Genomic DNA, 19,867 nt, shown 5'->3' on the forward strand with positions numbered 1-19,867 from the left:
GTAGCACGCTGGGGTAGGCCCCGCCCCCTGGGTTCCTGAGGGGGCCGGGGGCCCTAGGCAGATAGCTCCGAACCCCTTTCCCTCGCTAGGCATAGGGGTGGGGCGCTGAGGCCCCCAGCAGCCGCCCCCTCGGGCTCGCTCCTTCCTCCGCTCACGTTCCCCGCCCCCGGGATTCCCCTCTCGGCCTCTCCCGCCCCCCATGCGGGGCCGGGCAGTGCCCGGGGAGCTGCGGCCGGTATAAAGCGGGCGGAGCGCAGGCGGCGCTGCTCATAGTCACTATGCTGAGGCTACCGGGGCTGCTCCTGCTGCTCAGCCTGGGCAGCGTCTGCTGCCCTCCGGGGGCCCTCTCCGCCCTGCCCCTGGCCTCCCGGCGGGGCCCCCCGGGGAGAGCTCAGCCCCGCCCCACCGCTCTCTACCAGACCCGCTACTTCCCCCAGAAGGTAAGCGCCTCCGCTCGCCCCGCCGGAGCCAGCCCCGGCACCTCCGGTGTGAGTGTCTTGGGGGGTCCCCTGTGCTGGGCCCAGCCTCTTCGGCCACCTCCCCCAGGCCCCTCCCCAGCGTGAGTGTCTGGGGGAGCTTCCTACTGAGCAACCCCCTTCCCAGGAGGAGGTGTGTCTGTGGGGCTAGCTCAGACCCCCTTCCCCAACATCTTTGGGGTATGACATAGCTCTGGGGGCTTACCCGTATCCCATACCTGGGGGCTGCCAACAGCTGTCTGGGTAGGGCCCCTCTTCCTGTTGATCAGCACCCACTCCCTGGCACGAGGGTCTGATGTCATCTGCCCCCTTCTCATGGTGTGTCTGTTAAGGGCCCTCTTCTCTCTTATGTTTCTGAGGCTGTGTCTAACCTGGACCAAGGGAGGCCTCAGGCAGTTGTGAAAGGACTGAGATACTTTGAGAGTATCTCTACACTACAATTAAGACACCTGCAGCTGGCCCATGCCAGCTGACTCAGGCTCACGGGGCTTGGGCTCAGGGGCTGTTTGATTGCCGTGTAGCTGTGCCTCTAAAGATCTGCATTGCAATTAAACAGCCCTTTAGCCCAAGCTCTCTGAGCTCCAGTCAGCTGGCATGGACCTGCCACAGATTTTTAACTGCAGTGTAGACGTACCCTAAGTGTCTTGTTGAAATACAGCTCAAATAGCTTTACTTAAAGTGGAAACTCCTTGAGGCAGGGACCATCTTTTTGTTCTGCGTTTGTGAAGTTCCTCGCATGGTGGGATACTGGTCTCTGACTAATGGTACTAGATGCTGAGGTAATACAAACAATAACATAGTAGTGGTGCATAATCCACTGTGAGATTTTACCAGACCTTTAAAAGAAATCCCACGTGGAGGTGTCTGCTTAGAATTTAGGGGCACATTTGTATCTGTCTGTAGCAGGGGATTTTTTTTCCCCTTTAAACTTCAGAACAGGAAATCATCAGTTACATACTATTGGCCTGTGGGATCCTGCAGTCTTGTTACAAATGGAAAGACTCTCTTACAAAATGCTGGATAATGCTATTCTCAATGGAATTTGTTCTAATTTCCTAGCATTGTGCAATTGGACATAAAGCATCTGAACGATAATCCTATTTGAGTACAGGCTCCCTCCCTTTCCACGTATAAAGCATTATCTCTGAATGCTTAATATCTAAAACTAATACAAATTTGGAAAAACATATTTCATTTCTGATGAATAGTTTAATATTACTTTTCTGTTGAGGGTAATGTTGTCCAGCCAGTAGACTCTTGCTGGGTAAGACAGGTTGCTATAAATTGCTCTGTTTTTTCCTCTTGATTATTCAGAGGATGGTGATTGGCAATGAATTAGTCATGTCCCCTGTAAAGTCTCCTGGGGTGCTGCATAATTTTATTGTCACCCCTCTACATGACTGCAAGACTGCTGTACAAGAGTGAAACAGTGCAGTGATGCTAGTACGGTGCTTGGGGATTGGAAAACTTTACACACCTATTAGCAAGAGGAAGTCAATATGCAAAATAAGGCCACCAATGAAGTCCAGGGGCAATGCTCTGTGGAGGTGTCTAGGCCACTTCCTCTCTCAGCTATTGAGATTCTTGCCAAACTTTTGTGCTTGAGCAATGCCCAATCATATTGACCTCTGGATAGGTATCTAATACATTTGAAATCACTTGACTGTCGACTGCTGGAAGGGAAAGGATCTCTCTCCCCCTCCCCTTCAACACCAGTGTCCTAATTCCCTAGGAGGTAGGAAGTTAAACTGGAGAGGAAGTCCACAGGATGGTCAGACAACATGCCCTCTGCACCTCGTGTATGAACACATGACCTTACTGGGATGCTAGCACTGGACTGGAGTCCTCTCTCTCATGTTAGAGACTTAGGAGGTAGGAGGGGAATGGGTTTAGTAAGGACCCCAGGTAGTAGTACTGCTTTCCTATGGATCATAATCCGACAGACCCTGGGGACTCTCCTCTACCAACTATCTGTCCACATAAGGGGGCACTTCCCACCCTTCAAAAAGACTCTCCTTACAGCCTCTTCCAATCACATACATGCAGATTTTTTTTTAAAATCTGGACGGGGAATTTCAGCTTTCTACCTGCTAATTAAAAGTCCCACAGCTCTAACCCTTAACAACACGGAAGCTTTGCTAACCCTCCAATAGGCTTAATCATGTGGAGGAACAGTCAGACTGATTATTTTGCTAGTGTAGCAATGAGGGCAAACAGGGATGTGGTGCATCGTTTATTACCATACTAGTGTTGAGTGCTGGTGCCCAACTAACTGAGATGAATGCACAGCAATCTCATGATACTGGTGCTGAGCATGAGTATCGTTGTGTTGCCGGTCTTGATACTTAATTAAAATGAAAAACATTAGAAATTTCATTGTACGCAGTGTTGTTGTGGCTGTGTTAGTCCCAGGATACTAGAGAGACAAGGGAGGTAATATTTTTTACTAGACCAACGTCTACTGGTGAGAGAGAAAAGCTTTCATGCTTACACAGACCTCTTTTTTTTAAGCCTCTTGTACTACACCAGTGTCCTGATCCCATAGGAAGATAAACAGGAGGACGTCAGGCGGCATGCCTTTCCTAGCCAATGCTAAAGAGCAACTCTGTAACCTCGAAAGCTTTTGTCTCTGTCACCAACAAAAGTTGGTCTGATGAAAAACATTACCTCACCCACCTTCTCATTAGAAACTTCAGGCAATTAAAGCTTTAGGTGGTATATGCTCTGATGGTTGGAACAGGAAGTACTAGGAGCCAGGAATCCTGGATTCCGTTCCCTGTTCTGCTACTGACTCTGGCTATGTCTATACCAGCTCTTATGTTGGAGTAACTTATGTCGCTCGAGGAGAGAGGGTGGTTTATTCGCACTCCTGAGCAACATAAGCTGTAGTATAGACATAGCCTATGTTTATGTCTACACTAGCATGTTGGTCGGTAAAACTTTTGTTGCTCAGGAGTGTGGAAAAAAGAGAAACGCTTTCCTGCCGACGCAGCTACTGCCGCTCATTGGAGTGCGTTAATTATGCAGGCAAGAGAGTGGCTATACGGGAGACCTTACAGCAGTACAGATGCAGTGGCACAACTTTGCTGCTGTAAGGTCTGTAGTGTAGACATAACCATGGTTCGGTGGGTGAAGCACTGGCTCGGGGAGGCTAGCCCCTGCCACGGCCCACCCCTTCTGCTTGAGGCCCCAAGCCCAAATTCTACCCCCTGCAGCCCCCCCCCCCGCAGCCCCAGAGCGCCGGGTGGCATGTGCTTCCCCCCCCGCAACCCCAGAGCATCGTGTTTGTGGCCCCCCCAGGCGTGCATGCGGCCCTCCTCTCCCGCCCCCCCCCCCCCAGCCCTGGAGCATTGGGCGGTGCAGCCCCTGTGCCGGGGCCCCCTCAGCACTGGGCAACCCTAGCTACCCCAAGTCCCAGCTGCTCTAGCCCCAGCCCCAGCAGGACCTTCCTGGAAGAGTTGCAGCCTGCCTGGGCTGGGGCCAACTAGCTGGGGGGGGCACTCTGGACTGAGTGTGGGTGGGGCCACCTGGGCTGTTTGGGGGGGTACAGCCTTCCCCTGCCTATTAGATATGCCGCCCATGGACATAACCTTAGTCTCCTTTCCCCACACACAAGTCCCCCTCAGCTGTCCCCCCCCCTTCCTTTCCTCCCTATGACTGGAGGGGAGTTAATGGGCCACTTCACCTTGAATGGTCCTTTAAATATGTGTTAAGTATGTATCAGTGACACTCTGAGACCTTGGGTATGTCTTCACTACCCGCCGTATCAGCGGGTAGCAATCGATTTATCCGGGATCGATATATTGCGTCTCGTTAAGACGCGATATATCGATCCCCGAACGCGCTCACCGTCAACTCTGGAACTCCACCAGAGCGAGTGGCGGTAGCGCAGTCGATGGGGGAGCCGCGGCCGTCGATCCCGCGCCGTGTGGGCCCCAGGTAATTCGATCTAAGATACTTCGACTTCAGCTACGCTATTCGCTGTTCGCTATTCGCGTAGCTGAAGTTGCATATCTTAGATCGATCCCCTCCCCCGCCCGTGTAGACCAGCCCCTTGTCTACACTAGAACTTACTTCAGTATACCTTACGTTGCTCAGGGGTGTAAATAATCCACATCCCTGAACAACATAAGTTACTCCGACCTAAGCGCCGGTGTAGATAGCGCTATGTTGGTAGGAGAGCCTCTCTTGCTGACATATCTACCGCCTCTTGTGGGAGGTGGAGTAATTAAGCCGACAGGAGAGCTCTCTCCCGTCGGCTTAGAGCGTCCTCACACGAAGCACTTCAGCAGTGCAGCTGTAGCGCTTCTAGTGTACACATAGCCTGAGTGAGTTTCCCAGACGTGAAGAAGAGCTCTGTGTAAGCTCAAAAGCTTGTCTCTCTCACGGATAGAAGTTGGTCTAGTAAAAGATATTACCTCACCCACCTTGTCTCTAATATCCTGGGACCAACCTGACTATAACAATACTGCATACAAATGGGGATAACAATGTTTCACAACTTTATAGGACATCAAAGTATGAAGTTTCTGTTCCCTATTTCTTATTTTAGCTTCTTAGCAACAAAGATCCTGTTTTGCTGCAAATGGTCTCTAACACAGGATTGAGAGGAGAAAAACAAGTTCGGCATAATGACTTCTAGAATGTTATATAAAAAGAGAAAACTGAATTTGTGAATACGGCAACAAACATCATAGTGTAATTCACAAAGCAGACTTTCATTTTTAACCCATTTTTGTATATTCACCACTTCCAAAAATTCTCCTTTGGGGCTGAAACTTTCTATACTAGATCTCTGTCCAAAGAGGTACTTTAAAAAGTTTGAGCAGAATCCTTTCAACAAGGAGTAAGTTCCATTGTCAGAGAACAAACTTGATACTTTAAGCTTTAAAGAATATTTAATGGCATGTTGCAAATGGATAACTTCAGAAGAACCACCTTGAAAAGTCTCAACTTTTCATATAGTAAGTTCTAACTAATCCCTTGGGTAAATTTTTTTTTGCGGAGGAGCGGGAAAGACTATTAAATAAAAAGTTGCAAATGACTGTAGGGGAAAATCACTTTTGCACAGTACAGTATTTCTGTGTTTAAATTGAGTTTGACTGTGAAGCATGTAAACACTTTATAGCACTGTTTGAAGCAGGATTTGTATCAGAAGCTTCACTGCTGAGATTCAACGATTGCTGAATATGCTCTTTGTGCAACTGGGGAAGTACGCAGTGGAATTATAAAGTTTAACATTAACTTCCTCTTTACCCATTTTTTCTTACTTAAAGTGAGATTAAATGCAAAAAGCTTATGTTGATGGAGGCTGAAGTCCAGAATGTTGAGAAACAAATCAAGTAATGCGGAAGTTAATGTTGCTATGAGACCTTTAACTTGCATACCTTGCCTGTACAGTATTGTGCATATCAGTGGCTGTCAATCTTATTTGTTGAAAACCAAGCTTGGAATGGACTGGAGCAATGATGGCCATGTCCTAACACAGGTCTCTTTTTTTTTTTTTTTTTTTTGCTACCTATTATTTCTCCTTACTGTCCTTTTTCCCATCTTGTCTTTTATTTATTTTCTTATTCACTTTTGCTCTCATACATATTTCTTTCTGACTTTTAGGTCTGATTCACACAGAGTTTTGTATCAGTTTAACTATTTGGGTTAGGTATGTGTCTTTTCTAGTGAAATAGTTAAAGTGGTACACCACCCCCACACCTCTGCGTGCACACATTTATACCAATATGAAGGTGCTAGATAGCTTAATTCCCTTCCATTACAATAATAAACTCTATCAGCATAAGCACTCTTATACTGGTACACTTGCATCCACAAGGGGAGATGTACTGCTTTAACTATATGGGTATAGTTAATGCGGTACAATTTTTGTGTGTAGACAGGAACTTATCCTCTTTTCTTTGGTAGTTTTGAGCCCATTCTCCTACTCACTAGAAGGCTACATATTGGGAGTGTTCATTGATGCTATCTGAAGCTGAGCTGAGTGTAATGGAGAAGGGAAGCTGGGGGTGACAATCTGCCGCTTGCACCCACATTTGTGTGAGCTACTTTTATACAGCCAGCTATGTCAGAGGTCACAATAAGAGGCAGGTGTGGGTATCTCTCAAGGAGCCACTTACCACTTTTATTTGCAGATTGGCAGCAGTTTTGCCATGTGTTGGGGGCCTGAGGGGTGGAAAATCTGGAATCATGCAGCTTTCCAGACCCACAGTGATCCTCTGCCGCCTCCTAAAACTAGTCTGGCACCTTTCCCACTCCAGGAATCCCACATCCTAGATTGGAAACACTGGAATGTGTATTAAAGTACTGTAGCCCTTGCAGGAGCTTGTAGCCCGCACAATGGTTATAAGGTAAAGGACTAGGAACATAACGCAGAAATGCAAGGGGCCCATAGGCCTAGACCTATAAGAAGAACTTAAGCAGTTAGCATGAGTGTAAGGCCAAACAGCCTGTGTAGGAATAGTTGCTTAAAAGGGTTTGTGACCATGGTGCCTGGATAGGCCATGGTGCCTGGATGGGCCATGCTGAGAATGCCAACTCAGACTGCAAGAGATAGGGCAGACAATCCCCAAGACTGGTGATTTATTCTATAATTAGATTCACCAATCCAGTAACAAAACAGCTTCTGTAATACCACACTGGCTAACCAGAAACCAAATACAGTCCCCTTTTAGGCAATCCAGCCTTTGGCTCCCATCTAGACAGACAACTCTAAGGGCTTGTCTACACTACCCGCCGGATTGGCGGGCAGCGATCGATCCAGCGGGGGTCGATTTATCGCGTCTCTCCCGTCGACTCCGGTACTCCACCAGAACGAGAAGCGCAAGTGGAGTCGACGGGAGAGCGTCAGCTGTCGACTTACAGCAGTGAAGACACCACGGTAAGTAGATCTAAGTATGTCGACTTCAGCTACACTATTCATGTAGCTGAAGTTGCGCATCTTAGATCGACCCCGTGCGGTAGAGTAGACAAGCCCGAATATAATGAGGGGTTACTAAAAACCTTATTCACCATAAAAGTTTTACTTATCCCAAAGGACTGGACACATTGCCCACCAGGCCAGTGAATATTTCAGATTTCACCCAAATACATGCTACAGCCAATCCTTATTAACTAAATCTAAGATTTATTAATAAAAGAAAAAAGAGAGAGTTGTACATGGTTAAGAGCTCAATATACATACAAATGTGTGTAAAGTACTTTGGTCAATTTCATAGCAGAGATGGCGAGACTGCTGGTTTGTAAAGGACTTTCTGGAATCAATTTAGAAGGTTATAGTCCAACAGGCAGTCCAGGTGTAGAATTTGTTCAAGTTCTTCCATGAGAATTCCAGGGTAATCCAAGGTAACTTCAGTCTTATGGTTTAAACCTTCCCTGTTAAAGTTTAAGCAGACCTGAGATGTCAAGATCAGGCCCGGGGCTTTCCTTTATAGCTCCCTAGCAAGCTGGCAAGCCACTTGTCACAGCAGGACCTCCCCGGGGGAAGAAGAGGCAGTGCAGATAGTTGCTTTGAAGCTAATCGTCTATTTCCTAGGCATACATAGATAAACTAGTTGCATTCATTCACATAAGGCAATTAGCCACTACTTCATTATGGCATAGATAATTAAGTTGAAGATAATATAGATAGTAGTATTAGTTTCCTGCAGTATCGTACATCTTTGATCTTAAGGTTAACTGAACCATCCGCATGTATAATATAAAGCACTTAAGACATGAAAGGGAATTAGCATCTACAAGCTGATTTCTATACTGCAAATAAATGGGTTAGTGATTGCTGGTCTAGTACATTTCTTTGAAATTCACATACAAGTAGATTGTCTTGATCACATTTCAGTGCCTCCTGTTATGTTGTTATGGGTCATACCCAAGTTGGCTGATCTGTCAGTGTCACAGGGTTAGCATAAGTGACCTTAACCACAGGATGGCATAAGACGTTGTTTTGCTTGTTTTGTAGTAATCACAAGTGCTGAAATTAAGGAAAACTGCTGACAGGTAACAGCAAGAAGGCAGTTTGTACCAGTTTAGGGTGTTTTTGGAGAACATCAGCAGATGTCTCACTGCATGTAGTCCCAGTAACCCAATCAATGTACATGCTAATACATTTAAACTAATTAATATACTAACGTATAAGATAAGGACACTCCAACATTATGAGGGTGAGGAATTTGGCATAGGAGGAGCTACTTATACATATGCATGAAGAACATCAGAGCCTATAAAACATCTGGTTTTAGTACAAATTTAACAGCTGAACTGATGATCCAGAATGCCACTAATGGCCCGTATGGCTGAGGTGATGTTACTCTGAGAACTTTAACTTTTGCATTTCCTGATGAGTCTCATTGTATAGTTCTTAATAACTTTTATAGTTTTTTCAGCAAAAGAGCTAATAAGATGTATGTCAGAGTTTTCTTTGATACATAGTGCTTCTGGGGGATTTGATGCATGTGTCTGATAGGCCCTGTTTCCCCCCCATCACTTTTTCTGATTCCATCTTTCACAGAATTAAGCCTCTATGCAACAGCTTGTACTGATATAATGCATTATTTAAAACTTAAACTGTTTTCCAGCATTGGTTTGAAAGATCAGGTCCTATAAATTCTATCAAGATCGTGAGACTACTATCTTTAGCAAGGGGTTTATATTTTCAAACTAGTGCATGTAAATTGTGGGACAGTTTTCAAAATGCGCTCTGTTTGCATGCAAGCAGCTTCAAGTGCTAATTCATACAGGCTATAAAATACACACACAAAGCCATCCAGTACATGTGTAATTGGTAATGCTCTAAAACACAAATTTCAGAGTAGCAGCCGTGTTAGTCTGTATCCGCAAAAATAACAGGAGTACTTGTGGCACCTTAGAGACTAACAAATTTATTAGAGCATAAGCTTTCGTGGGCTAGAAGTGGGTTGTAGCCCACGAAAGCTTATGCTCTAATAAATTTGTTAGTCTCTAAGGTGCCACAAGTACTCCTGTTATTAAAACACAAATGTTTGTGTCCATAAAATTGCATGTGCATAAAAGGGGAGAGTGCATTGAGACATGAAAATTTAGCTTTTTTTCAATGGGAGATATACCTATCCTATCTCATAGAACTGGAAGGGACCCTGAAACGTCATCGAGTCCAGCCCCCTGCCTTCACTAGCAGTACCAAGTACTGATTTTGCCCCAGATCCCTAAGTGGCCCCCTTAAGGATTGAACTCACAACCCTGGGTTTAGCAGGCCAATGCTCAAACCACTAAACTATCCCTACCCCCCAAGCAATACCACTAACTCAGTTCCCAGCTGGATCAGATGCCTTCAGTACCATGGCTTACGTTACAGTCAGAAATGCTGCTAAACGTAGAAGAACTGGGGAAAGAAAGACCTTGAGGTCAGAATTGCAAAAGTAGGGAGGAAAGAAAGAAAAAAGGAAAAGAGAAGACAAACTATTCCTTCGGAAGTAGTTCTTTCTGTCAGTCACAGAAGTTACCCTGCCTCCAAGAGATGCATCAGGAACTCCCACACATTGACGCTTAATGTGTTCCTTTCACAGCAACGCACAAGACCTAGCTACAATCTGGATTATGATTCATTATCAAGCCTTCACATTCACCTGGGGAAGCCCATGCATTCTGGGACCACCACCATGGGTGCTGGGATATGATGGTGCTGAGCATGGTCAAATGATTAGATAAAGAACCCAGTGTCAAAGTGTGACTGGCTGTTTAAGGCTCTGAAGCCTGGTCCGCACTAAGAAATTTTGTTTTTGCTAGGGTTTTATTGGGGAAGAGAGGGGGAGTGGGTTAAGCATGTTTGTTTTCATTACAATGGTGCCTAGGGGTCCAATGTTAGATCAGGGCCCCGTTGAGCTAAGCATTGTACACCTAGTAAGAAACTGTCCCTGACCCAAAGAATACAATAGGAGTTGGTTTTGTTATTAAATTAGAAATTTCTATCTTTGCATGTGCCTGCACTAGGAAATTTCTACTAAAATTTCCCACTGGTGGAGCTGAAGTGGAGGGAAACTAAACATTTTTCTAGTTTAGGCACAGCTCAAGACAGGTTTTCTGTATATATATTTTTAACGTTATAACATGCTTAACCCTAAAATGCCCTGTAAAAGAAATCATTGTGGGGAGAGAAGCAGGAAAACAGCCATTAAAAGGGTGTGATGCTTAATTGCTGTTGCCTATAAATTCCACAGTTGAATTGTATATGGCATGGAGAGTAGTGTATGTAGCAATCCTTCAAACTATTTGTTTGGAAGGTAGCTAAGCATATCTTTCACTTCATTTTTGTAATCTATTTCTGACCGTGAGAATTTGAATGCTTCTGTCAGATCTGGATTTTACCACAGTCACTCCTGCCTTTGTGTCGTCCAGACTGGATTCTTGTAGTGCTGTCCGTGTGGCTGCATTTGAAGCTCATTGGAAGTTACAGCTGGTTCAGAATGTGATAGCTACCTGCTATGTGATACTGTATTGGCCACAAAGACTGTATTACACCAATTCCTTGAGAGCAGCATTGGCGTCCTAGTAATTTCTTGGTACAAGGTATGGACTCCATCTATCAAGCCCAATATGGCATGAGTCATGTCTACTTGAGAGAGGGTCCCCCTTCCTATGGAGCGCTAAGTCTAACAGTTTCTTGACCTGCCTGTGTACTGTGTTCACAAGAAGGGAGTTTATAATTATGAAAACAAAAATGCCTTTAGCCCCAACTCTGGAATTCTCAATTCAGTATGATATTTTTGTGTGGATTAGTATCTGGCTTGTTTTTAAACAGAGCTGTATAATATAACTTGGCACGAATGTAGCACTTTTTATCCATGGGTTTCAAACCACTTTACAAGGAAAGATGTGTGGGCAATGCCTCCTTTTTGAACTGATAAAACTGAAGCACAGAGGCTAAGCCTGGGCAAAACAATGAATTGATGTAGGGTGTCCTTAAATCACATGCTCTTGAGATTAATCCTTTAATTCCGGTAATTATGGTGCAATATTTAATTGGTACTAGTGATGGCATCTCAGAATAGTAACATGTTGAGAACAAATAAGTTGGATCTCTTCTTCATCACTGATGACATAATGCAATTGCCTTTTAATTTTTTTGATGAAAGGAAAAAAATCAGTGGTTTTTGAAACCCACTTAGTGCTAATTAAAAGTAGTGTCATTGGTTAAAAAGAAGTGATAATTCATGTCTGTGACAAACACTGTGTTGATTATATGTTTTATTCATCAAGTAGTATCGGAGTACTTGGCAACAGCTCTGCTGTGATTTCATAATGGGATTTAAACCAGGAGCTATAAGTGAACACAAGCTATAAGCAAAAACAATAGATCTTGTTCAGCAGATAGGCAAGTGCGGAAGTACTTGTTACAGCTTGTCAGTGAATTTTTATTTTTATACACTGTTTATCTACGGGTCACAATGCAGACATCAACTTTTCAAAGTAAGCAGGAAACACTTAATTTCCTCACAACTTGCAGCCTCTTCCTTCAAGGGAGCAGTTAATACAGTAACTACAAAAGGCAGCAATAATCACCACTGCCTCTTTGAAAATAAACACTTCCTCTTTCATGCACCAGCCGTTTTAATCATTAACAAACTATAATAAGCAGAGGGTGAGAATTGTGGATGACAGTGTCTTGATTAAAGAAAGTTTAAAAGGCTAAACAAATGAAACTTCGAAGTAGAAAGAGGCCTTTCATGAACTCCACACACAAATTAGATTCTCAGATGATGTAAATCAGAATAGTTCCATTGAAGTCATTCTGATTTACACCACTTGAGGATCTGGCCCTCTGTTTAATGGTCAAACCAAAACTGTGAATTCCTCTGATGGTAGGGGTTCAGAGCCTGCTAGCAGTTCAAAGTGGTGTTTAATGTCAACATGTTCTGCATTGAATTCATTCTCCAGCTGAGAAGGATCAAGACCAGGGGTAGGCAACCTTTCAGAAGTGGTGTGCCGAGTCTTCATTTATTCACTCTAATTTAAGGTTTCGTGAGCCAGTAATACATTTTAACGTTTTTAGAAGGTCTCTTTCTATAAGTCTATAATATATAACTGAACTATTGTTGTATGTAAAGTAAATAAGGTTTTTAAAACGTTTAAGAAGCTTCATTTAAAATTAAATTAAAATACAGAGCCCTCCGGACCGGTGGTCAGGACCCGGGCAGTGTGAGTGCCACTGAAAATCAGCTTGCGTGCTGCCTTCGGCACGCATGCCATAGGTTGCCTACCCCTGATCAAGACCATATAACTGCCTGAGAGCATGTTTGTGATGAGACATCATTGTCGTATATGTAGATGATTTGTAGCACATCCCAAATTGGGAAGAGGTTAGGGACCACATGACTGTCTTTGAATCTGTTTCAAAACCTGAAGGAATACAAAATGAAAAGAGAGAAATGGAATATAATTGAAACAGTGTTTGTTCTGCTTGATAACTTTTCTTCCCCCCTACATTCCCTTGGTCTCCCTGTTTAGCTGATCCCCTCTCAAGAAAACCCCACCCAAAAAATTAAGCCAACCAAAGGGTGAAAACATGGTGGCACTAACAGGATGTTTGCAAAACCTTCTTTGTTATATCCCTTTCTCCTTAATCTTTTGTCTAGTTTATCTGTTTAAATTGTAAACTCTCCAGGGCAGAGATTGTCTCATTCTGTTTGTGTAATGCCCAGTGGAGTTAGTCTCCTGATCCCAGCTGGCCCTTAGGTTATACCATGATATAAATAATAAAAATTTACTCTAAGCCTGTTAGTAGTCAGGACAAAAATTATCTTAGCTATGCAGGAATTCAGTCACTTGAAATACCTATGTTGGTCTGCTCTTTTCTGCAGTCTTACAGAAACTAACTCTTGCTTCTGAAACTTTGACCTGTACATTTTACATACTAACCTGCCCTTAACCAGGCACTAAATTACTGTATTCTGCAAACACTGCTCCACCTGTTGATTAACGCCACTCTCAGACTGCAGCTGTGCAATAATCTTTGTCTCATCACAACATGAATCTAATCCCAAGATTAAAATGGACCACTTTGGAATTTATTGCTGATTTTCAGATAAAAGAGTAGGTTAGCTTTTTAGGACATTGTGATGGGTTCCTTCCGGGGTGCTGGCTGGAAAGGGGTACCATTGAGCCCCCCCGACCCACCAGCCTGGGCTCCCACTCATCCTGTAATGCTTTGACAAGCTGCAGACATGCTCCTGGTCTCCTACTTTCACCGGCACGCAGGGACACACCGAGCTGTAGTAACATGCAGACAGGCTTTCTGACCAGCCCTTGCATGGGAAGGCTATATAGCTAGGGCACTTACCAGCTTCTCAGGCGCACACCCTCTCTGGAGGGTAAACCCAAAATTATACCATCTTGAGCTGCACACAGGGGCGGATTAACAAATTTGCCGCCCCTAGGCCGTCAAAAAATTGCCGCTCCCCCGCGGCAAGCCGGGGAGGGAGGGGGGAGAAGGGGAGTTGTGGCGCGCTCGGAGGATGGTGGCAGTGGAGCAGGGGTGAGCTGGGGCAGGGAGTGATTCCCTGCCCCCCCCCCAAGAGTTACTCCCCGTGCCCGCCGGCCCCAGCTCACCTCCGCTATCCCCCGAACGTGCTGCTACTCACTTCTCCCTCCCTCCCAGCGCGGCAAGCCTGGGAGGGAGGTGGAAGGAGGGAAGCGCGGCGCGCCTGGGGGAGGAAGCGGGCCGGGGATTTGGGGAAGGGGCGGAGTTGGGGAGGGGGCAAGAGCAAATTTGCTGCCCTAGGCCTAGGCCTTGTTGGCCTAGGTGATAATACGCCGCTGGCTGCACAGGGAACTGTACAGCATAAGCTCATAAAATTCGCCCCCTTCCCTCAATGTGGAGAGGAATATACATAGCTTTCTGCCCCCAAGTTATGATTTCCACACACTGGTTTTAGACAAAACAAAAACAAGTTTATTAACTACAAAAGATAGATTTTAAGTGATTATAAGGGATAGCAAACAGATCAAAGCAGATAACCTTGTAAATAAACAAAAACATGATCTAAGCTTAATATACTAAAGAGATTGGCTATGAGTAACACATTCTTACCCTAAATGATGATTGAGCAGGTTGCAGAGTTTCTTAAAGGGCAAACTGCACTTGCTTGCAGCTTAAAACTCCAGGTATTCCTTTCATAGGCTAGAAATCCCTCTAGCCTGGGTTCAGCCCTTCTTCCCAGTCCAGTCCTTGTTTCTTAGGTGTTTCCTGGAGTCTCTTTGGGCGGGGAGTCAGTGAAGAACTAATTATGAACTAATCATAGCCTATAATAGTACTATGAAGAATATGGGGCATAATGCCACAGACATTACTTTTTTTTTTTTTAATACCAAGACCAAAGAGGATCCTAAGGAGTTTAGAAGCACAAGTTCTATTAAGGTTTTGTCATATTTCAGAATGTTAATTTTGCAAAACAACCATAACAAAGAGTTGGCATTTAGGGGAAAAATACAGTTAACATGAAAAAATATTTCCCCCCCCTCTTTTAAATTACTCCATGAAGGCAGCCATGTTCCCAGAAGTTAGGACAGTTTAGGCCAGGGAGAAATTCATTCTGTATAGAAATCATTGGTGAGAACAGACTGCCTGAATACCTGCTGCGTACATGTGGATACCACTGCAGGTCTTGTGGGGCTTTGTTTTTTATTTTAAAACAAAAGCCTCCAGCTGTCTTGTCTTGGTCTCTTGGAAAAGGTACAGTATTTCCACTCTGCATGTTGCTTCTGGCATTTCCAACTATAGGGCACCAAGTCTACTATAGCCCCAAATGTTCCAGCTCTCTCTACCATGTTGAGCAGTTGTCTCCTTTACGGCTTTAACATAGCAATGTAGAGCCCTGCTGCAGCACTGCCAGAGTGGCAGCTGATGATCTTTAATATTGTATGGCTGTATGACTAATTGCTGCTTGCTTGTTGAATTTTATGAAACCCCTGTTTTAGCTGACTTGTCCAGTGGTTCATAGTCAAGCTGGAAGGGCATATCGAGAGGGGTCTCGCAGGCACTGGTCCTGGGTCCGGTTCTGTTCAATGGCTTCATCAATGATTTAGATTATGCCGTAGAGAGTACACTTATAAAGTTTGTGGATGATACCAAGCTGGGAGGGGTTGCAAGAGTTTTGGAGGATGGGATTAGAATTCAAAATGATCTGGACAAACTGGAGAAATGGTCTGAAGTAAATAGGTTGAAATTCTATAAGGACAAAGGCTAAATACTCCACTTAGGAAGGAACAGTCATTTGTGCACATACCACATGGGAAATGATTGCCTAGGACAGAGTACTGCAGAAAGGGTTCTGGGGGTTATAGTGGATTGCAAGCTAAGTATGAGTCAACAGTGGAAAACTCTTGAGGGGGAGGGTGGGCAGAATCATAATTCTGGGATGCATTAGCAGGAGTGTTGTAAGCAAGATACTTGAAGTAATTTTTCCACTCTAATCCATGCCAATAAAGCCTCACCTGGAGTATTGTGTCCAGTTTTGGGCATCACCTTTCAGGAAAGATGTGGCAAATTGGAGAAAGTCCAGAGGAGAGAAACAAAAATGATTAAAGTTCTAGAAAACATGACCTATGAGGAAAGATTGAAAAAAATGGATTTGTTTAGTTTGGAGAAGAGAAGACTGAATGGGGATGTAAGTTTTCAAGTACATGCAAGGTTGTTACAAGGAGGAGGGGAAAATAGTATTCTCGTTGTCCTATCCTCAGAGGTTAAGAAGTAATAGGCTTAAATTGCAGCAAGGGAATTTTAGGTTGGTACATTAGGAAACACTTCCAGTGCTTAACTACCCTGACAGTTAGGAACAAATTGCCTATGGAGGTTGTGGAATCTCCATAATTGGAGTTTAAGAACAGTTTAGACAAACGCCTGTCAGGTATGGTCTAGCTAGCTATTACATAGTCCTGTCTTGAGTGGAGGAGACTGGACTAGATGACCTCTTGAGGTCCCTCCTACTCCTACACTTCTACGATTCTGAAAGTTTAGGTTGCTAGACAGAACCAGCAACTGTTTTATAACTGATGTACCTGTTTCTTGTAAAATCCTCCCTAAAGAAACTGGGATTCTGGGTCTAAAAGTTGTGTTGTGGAAAACCCAGTGCTGGAGCTTTAAGAACATATTCGTCAAATACCTATCAGGGATGGTCTAGGTATACTTAATCTTGCCTCAGCACAAAGGGGTGGGCCTGATGACCTTTAGAGTTCCCTTCCAGGTCTATATTTTTATGATTGCACAGTACCTGTTCTGGGATTATACAATAAAAGCTTCCTTATGATGCAAAGCAGTTAATTTAATGGATATATGGGAATCTGCCATTTAAAATTCTGGCGATTCAGGTTCTGTAGGAGTGACCGCATTGCATTGTGTGTTCATAATATGTGGCCCAGTCACTTACGAAACAATCCAGCTGAAAGGAAGTGTTTTGCTACCCTAAACCTATGTTTATGTTTTTGGACCTATGTTTGTTAATCCCAGTTTGTAAAATTCTAGCAAAGCCTGGGAGGAGTAATGTATATTACACAATGTATTTTCATCATGTCCTATTCAAAAAGATGCATTTAGGGAGACTATTTCTCTTTCCTGGTTTGTTTTGAAATAGAGACTATGTAGTGTGTATTACTATCTAATGCTGTTATTTAACAATGCCTCCAACTGCTTCCCAAAACAAGCAACACATCCCTGTACCAAGCTTACAGCTTTTATCAAACGTCACATCAAGGGTGAGGGGAGGGGTACCAGTTCACTTTCCTCATTCAAATCCATCCTTAAGACTCTCGTCATCTGTGACTCCCACAACATGAGTTTATCATCCCTACTATTAGCTACTTAGAAAAATACTGGTGATTGGTCGTGTCTCCATCTTGATTGTTCAGTCTTCACATCAGTTATCCCCGCTGTTTTGTCCTGTCTAATATCAGATTGTAAACTGTTTGGGGTAGGGATTGGGTTTTTTCCCCACCTGTTGCCAGGTGCCTAGCCTAGCTCTAAGCGATGCAAAATAATGCACCTTGATTAATCCAGCTTGGACGCAGATAGTTTTTTTTTTTCTTCTCCTCGTAGAAACACTTCTCTCTGGGGCCATATTATTTATTTTATTTCAGACAGAATGTCCTAATTTAAAATGTCACTGATGTGAATAGAAAAGAACATAAAGGCCATATTGGGTCAGACCAAAGGTCCATCTAGCTCAGTATTCTGTCTTCTGACAGTAGCCAATGACAGATGCCCCAGAGGGAGTGAACAGAGCAGGTAATCAAGTGATCCATCCCTTGTCGCCCATTCCCAGCTTCTGACAAACAGAGGCTAGGGACACCATCCCTGCCCATCCTGGCAAATAGCCATTGATGGACCTATGCTCCATGAGTTTATCTAGTTCTTTTTTGAACCCTGTTAGTCTTGGTGTGACGTTCCCCTTATGTTATCTGGACCGGTCATCTGCTAGGTCACTCCAATCCTCGACTCTGGGAGCCAGGCTTACCCTGCTCTGCTGGAGGAAACCCCCACTCCTGGGCTGTTCACACACAGCTGCTGGCATGTAAGCAGCTTGGGTTGTGCAACTGAATGACACTAGCCAATATCTCTGGTCCCAGACATAACCCTAGGAACCTCCGTCTTGCAGTGTCCAGTTATGCCCGCTGGACGCTGCAAGCTTATATGAGTTCATCAGTTTAACAAAGAAATTGTTATGTACCAGGCTTGTTATCCTAAGGGGATTCTCTGACACACTTCAAACCAAATGCACTGCTTAAGGTAGAATTAACAAACCAACTTATTAACTACAACGATAGATTTTAAGTGATTATAAGTCAAACTACAAGTCAGATTTGGTCAAATGAAATAAAAGCAAAACGTATTCTAAGATGATCTTAACACTTTCAGTGCCCTTACAAACTTAGATGCTTCTCACCACAGGCTGGCAGGTTGCACTTCATGCAGGCTCTCCCCTTTGATCAGCGCTTCAGTCGCTTGTTGGTGATGTCTGGAGATGGAGGTGGAAGAGAGAGGAAGAGCATGGCAAAGTCTCTCCCTTTTATCATTTTCTTTCTTCCCTCTTGGCCTTGCCCCTTCCCCTTCAGAGTCAGGTGAGCATTACCTCATCGCAGTCCCAAACTGAGCAAGGGGAGGAAGGGGGGTGACTCACTCGAGAGTCCAACAGATCCTTTGTTCCTGTGAAGCTGGGCTGGGTTTGTCCCATACATGCCCTGATGAAGTGTGAACTGCCCCTCTGCTCTTCGAGAGTTTTTGCCTGGGCCTGTTTTAAGCCATGACTGAGGACACATTTTCAGCCTCATAACTATATACATGAAATTCTCCCTGCCTGCCCTGGCCCGCGCCGCTCCTGGAAGCGGCCGCTCCTGGAAGCGGCCGCTCCTGGAAGCGGCCGCTGCGGGGGGCAGAGGGCTCCATGCACTGCCTCACCTGCAGGCACTGCCCCCTTCAGCTCCCATTGGCCGGGAACGGGAAACCATGGCCAATGGGAGCTTTGGGGGTAGTACCCACAGGCGAGGGCAGTGTGTGGCGGAGCTGCCTTCCCCACCCCAGCCCCAAGAGCCACTGCCAGACATGCTGGCTACTTCCAGGAGCGGTGCGGGGCTAGAGCAGGCAGGGAGCCTGCCTTAGCTCCGCTGCATGCCATTGCCACCCCGGAGCCACTCGAGGTAAGCGGCACCAGGCTAGAGGCCACACCCTGTACCCCTCCTGCACCCTGCACCCCAACCCCCTGCCCTGAGCCTCCTCCTGCACCCCACCCCCCTGCCCTGAGCCCCCTGCTGCACCCTAACACCCTGACCCAGCCCTGAATACAATTTCCCCACCCAGATGTGGCCCTCGGGCCAAAAAGTTTGTCTACCCTGGCCTATAACATTACTATAACAACAATGCTCAGTGCATCATGAGCCTTCTGAAGACACCTGACATGACAAACTTTGCATTCGATACCACACAATCATTTTATAAGGATGAACATGGGAGTATAGGGTGTTCCCCCAAGGTACAGAATGTCACACTTGGCTTTCATAACATCTTCTGGCAAGGAGTTCCACAGGTTGACTGGCCGTTGTGTGAAGAAATACTTCCTTTTGTTTGTTTTAAACCTGCTGCCTATTAATTTCATTTGGCGACTCCTAGTTCCTGTGTTATGAGAAGGAGGGAATAACACTTCCTTATTTACTTTCTCCACACGAGTCATGATTTTATAGACCTCTATCATATCCCCCCTTAGTCGTCTCTTTTCCAACCTGAAAAGTCCCTGTTTTCTTAATCTCTCCTCATATGGCAGCCATTCCATACCCCTAATAATTTTGTTGCCCTTTTCTGAACCTTTTCCAATTCTAATGTATCTTTTTTGAGATGGGGCAACCACATCTGTATGCAATATTCAAGA

At 44.8% G+C, this 19,867-nt stretch overlaps 1 protein-coding gene across 1 annotated transcript in view; it reads left to right on the forward strand.

The window, feature by feature from the left end:
* The first annotated feature begins 223 nt into the window (after positions 1 to 223).
* PRCP (prolylcarboxypeptidase) overlaps positions 224 to 19,867 on the forward strand; it is a 62,740-nt gene continuing 43,096 nt past the window's right edge. The window contains exon 1 of the mRNA XM_065422496.1: positions 224 to 440. Coding sequence (XP_065278568.1) covers positions 279 to 440 — 162 coding nt within the window. The 5' untranslated portion in view covers positions 224 to 278. The remainder of the gene's footprint in view (positions 441 to 19,867) is intronic.

This window comes from Emys orbicularis, chromosome 1 (genome assembly GCF_028017835.1).
Source record: "Emys orbicularis isolate rEmyOrb1 chromosome 1, rEmyOrb1.hap1, whole genome shotgun sequence".
NCBI classification, from domain to species: domain Eukaryota; kingdom Metazoa; phylum Chordata; order Testudines; family Emydidae; genus Emys; species Emys orbicularis.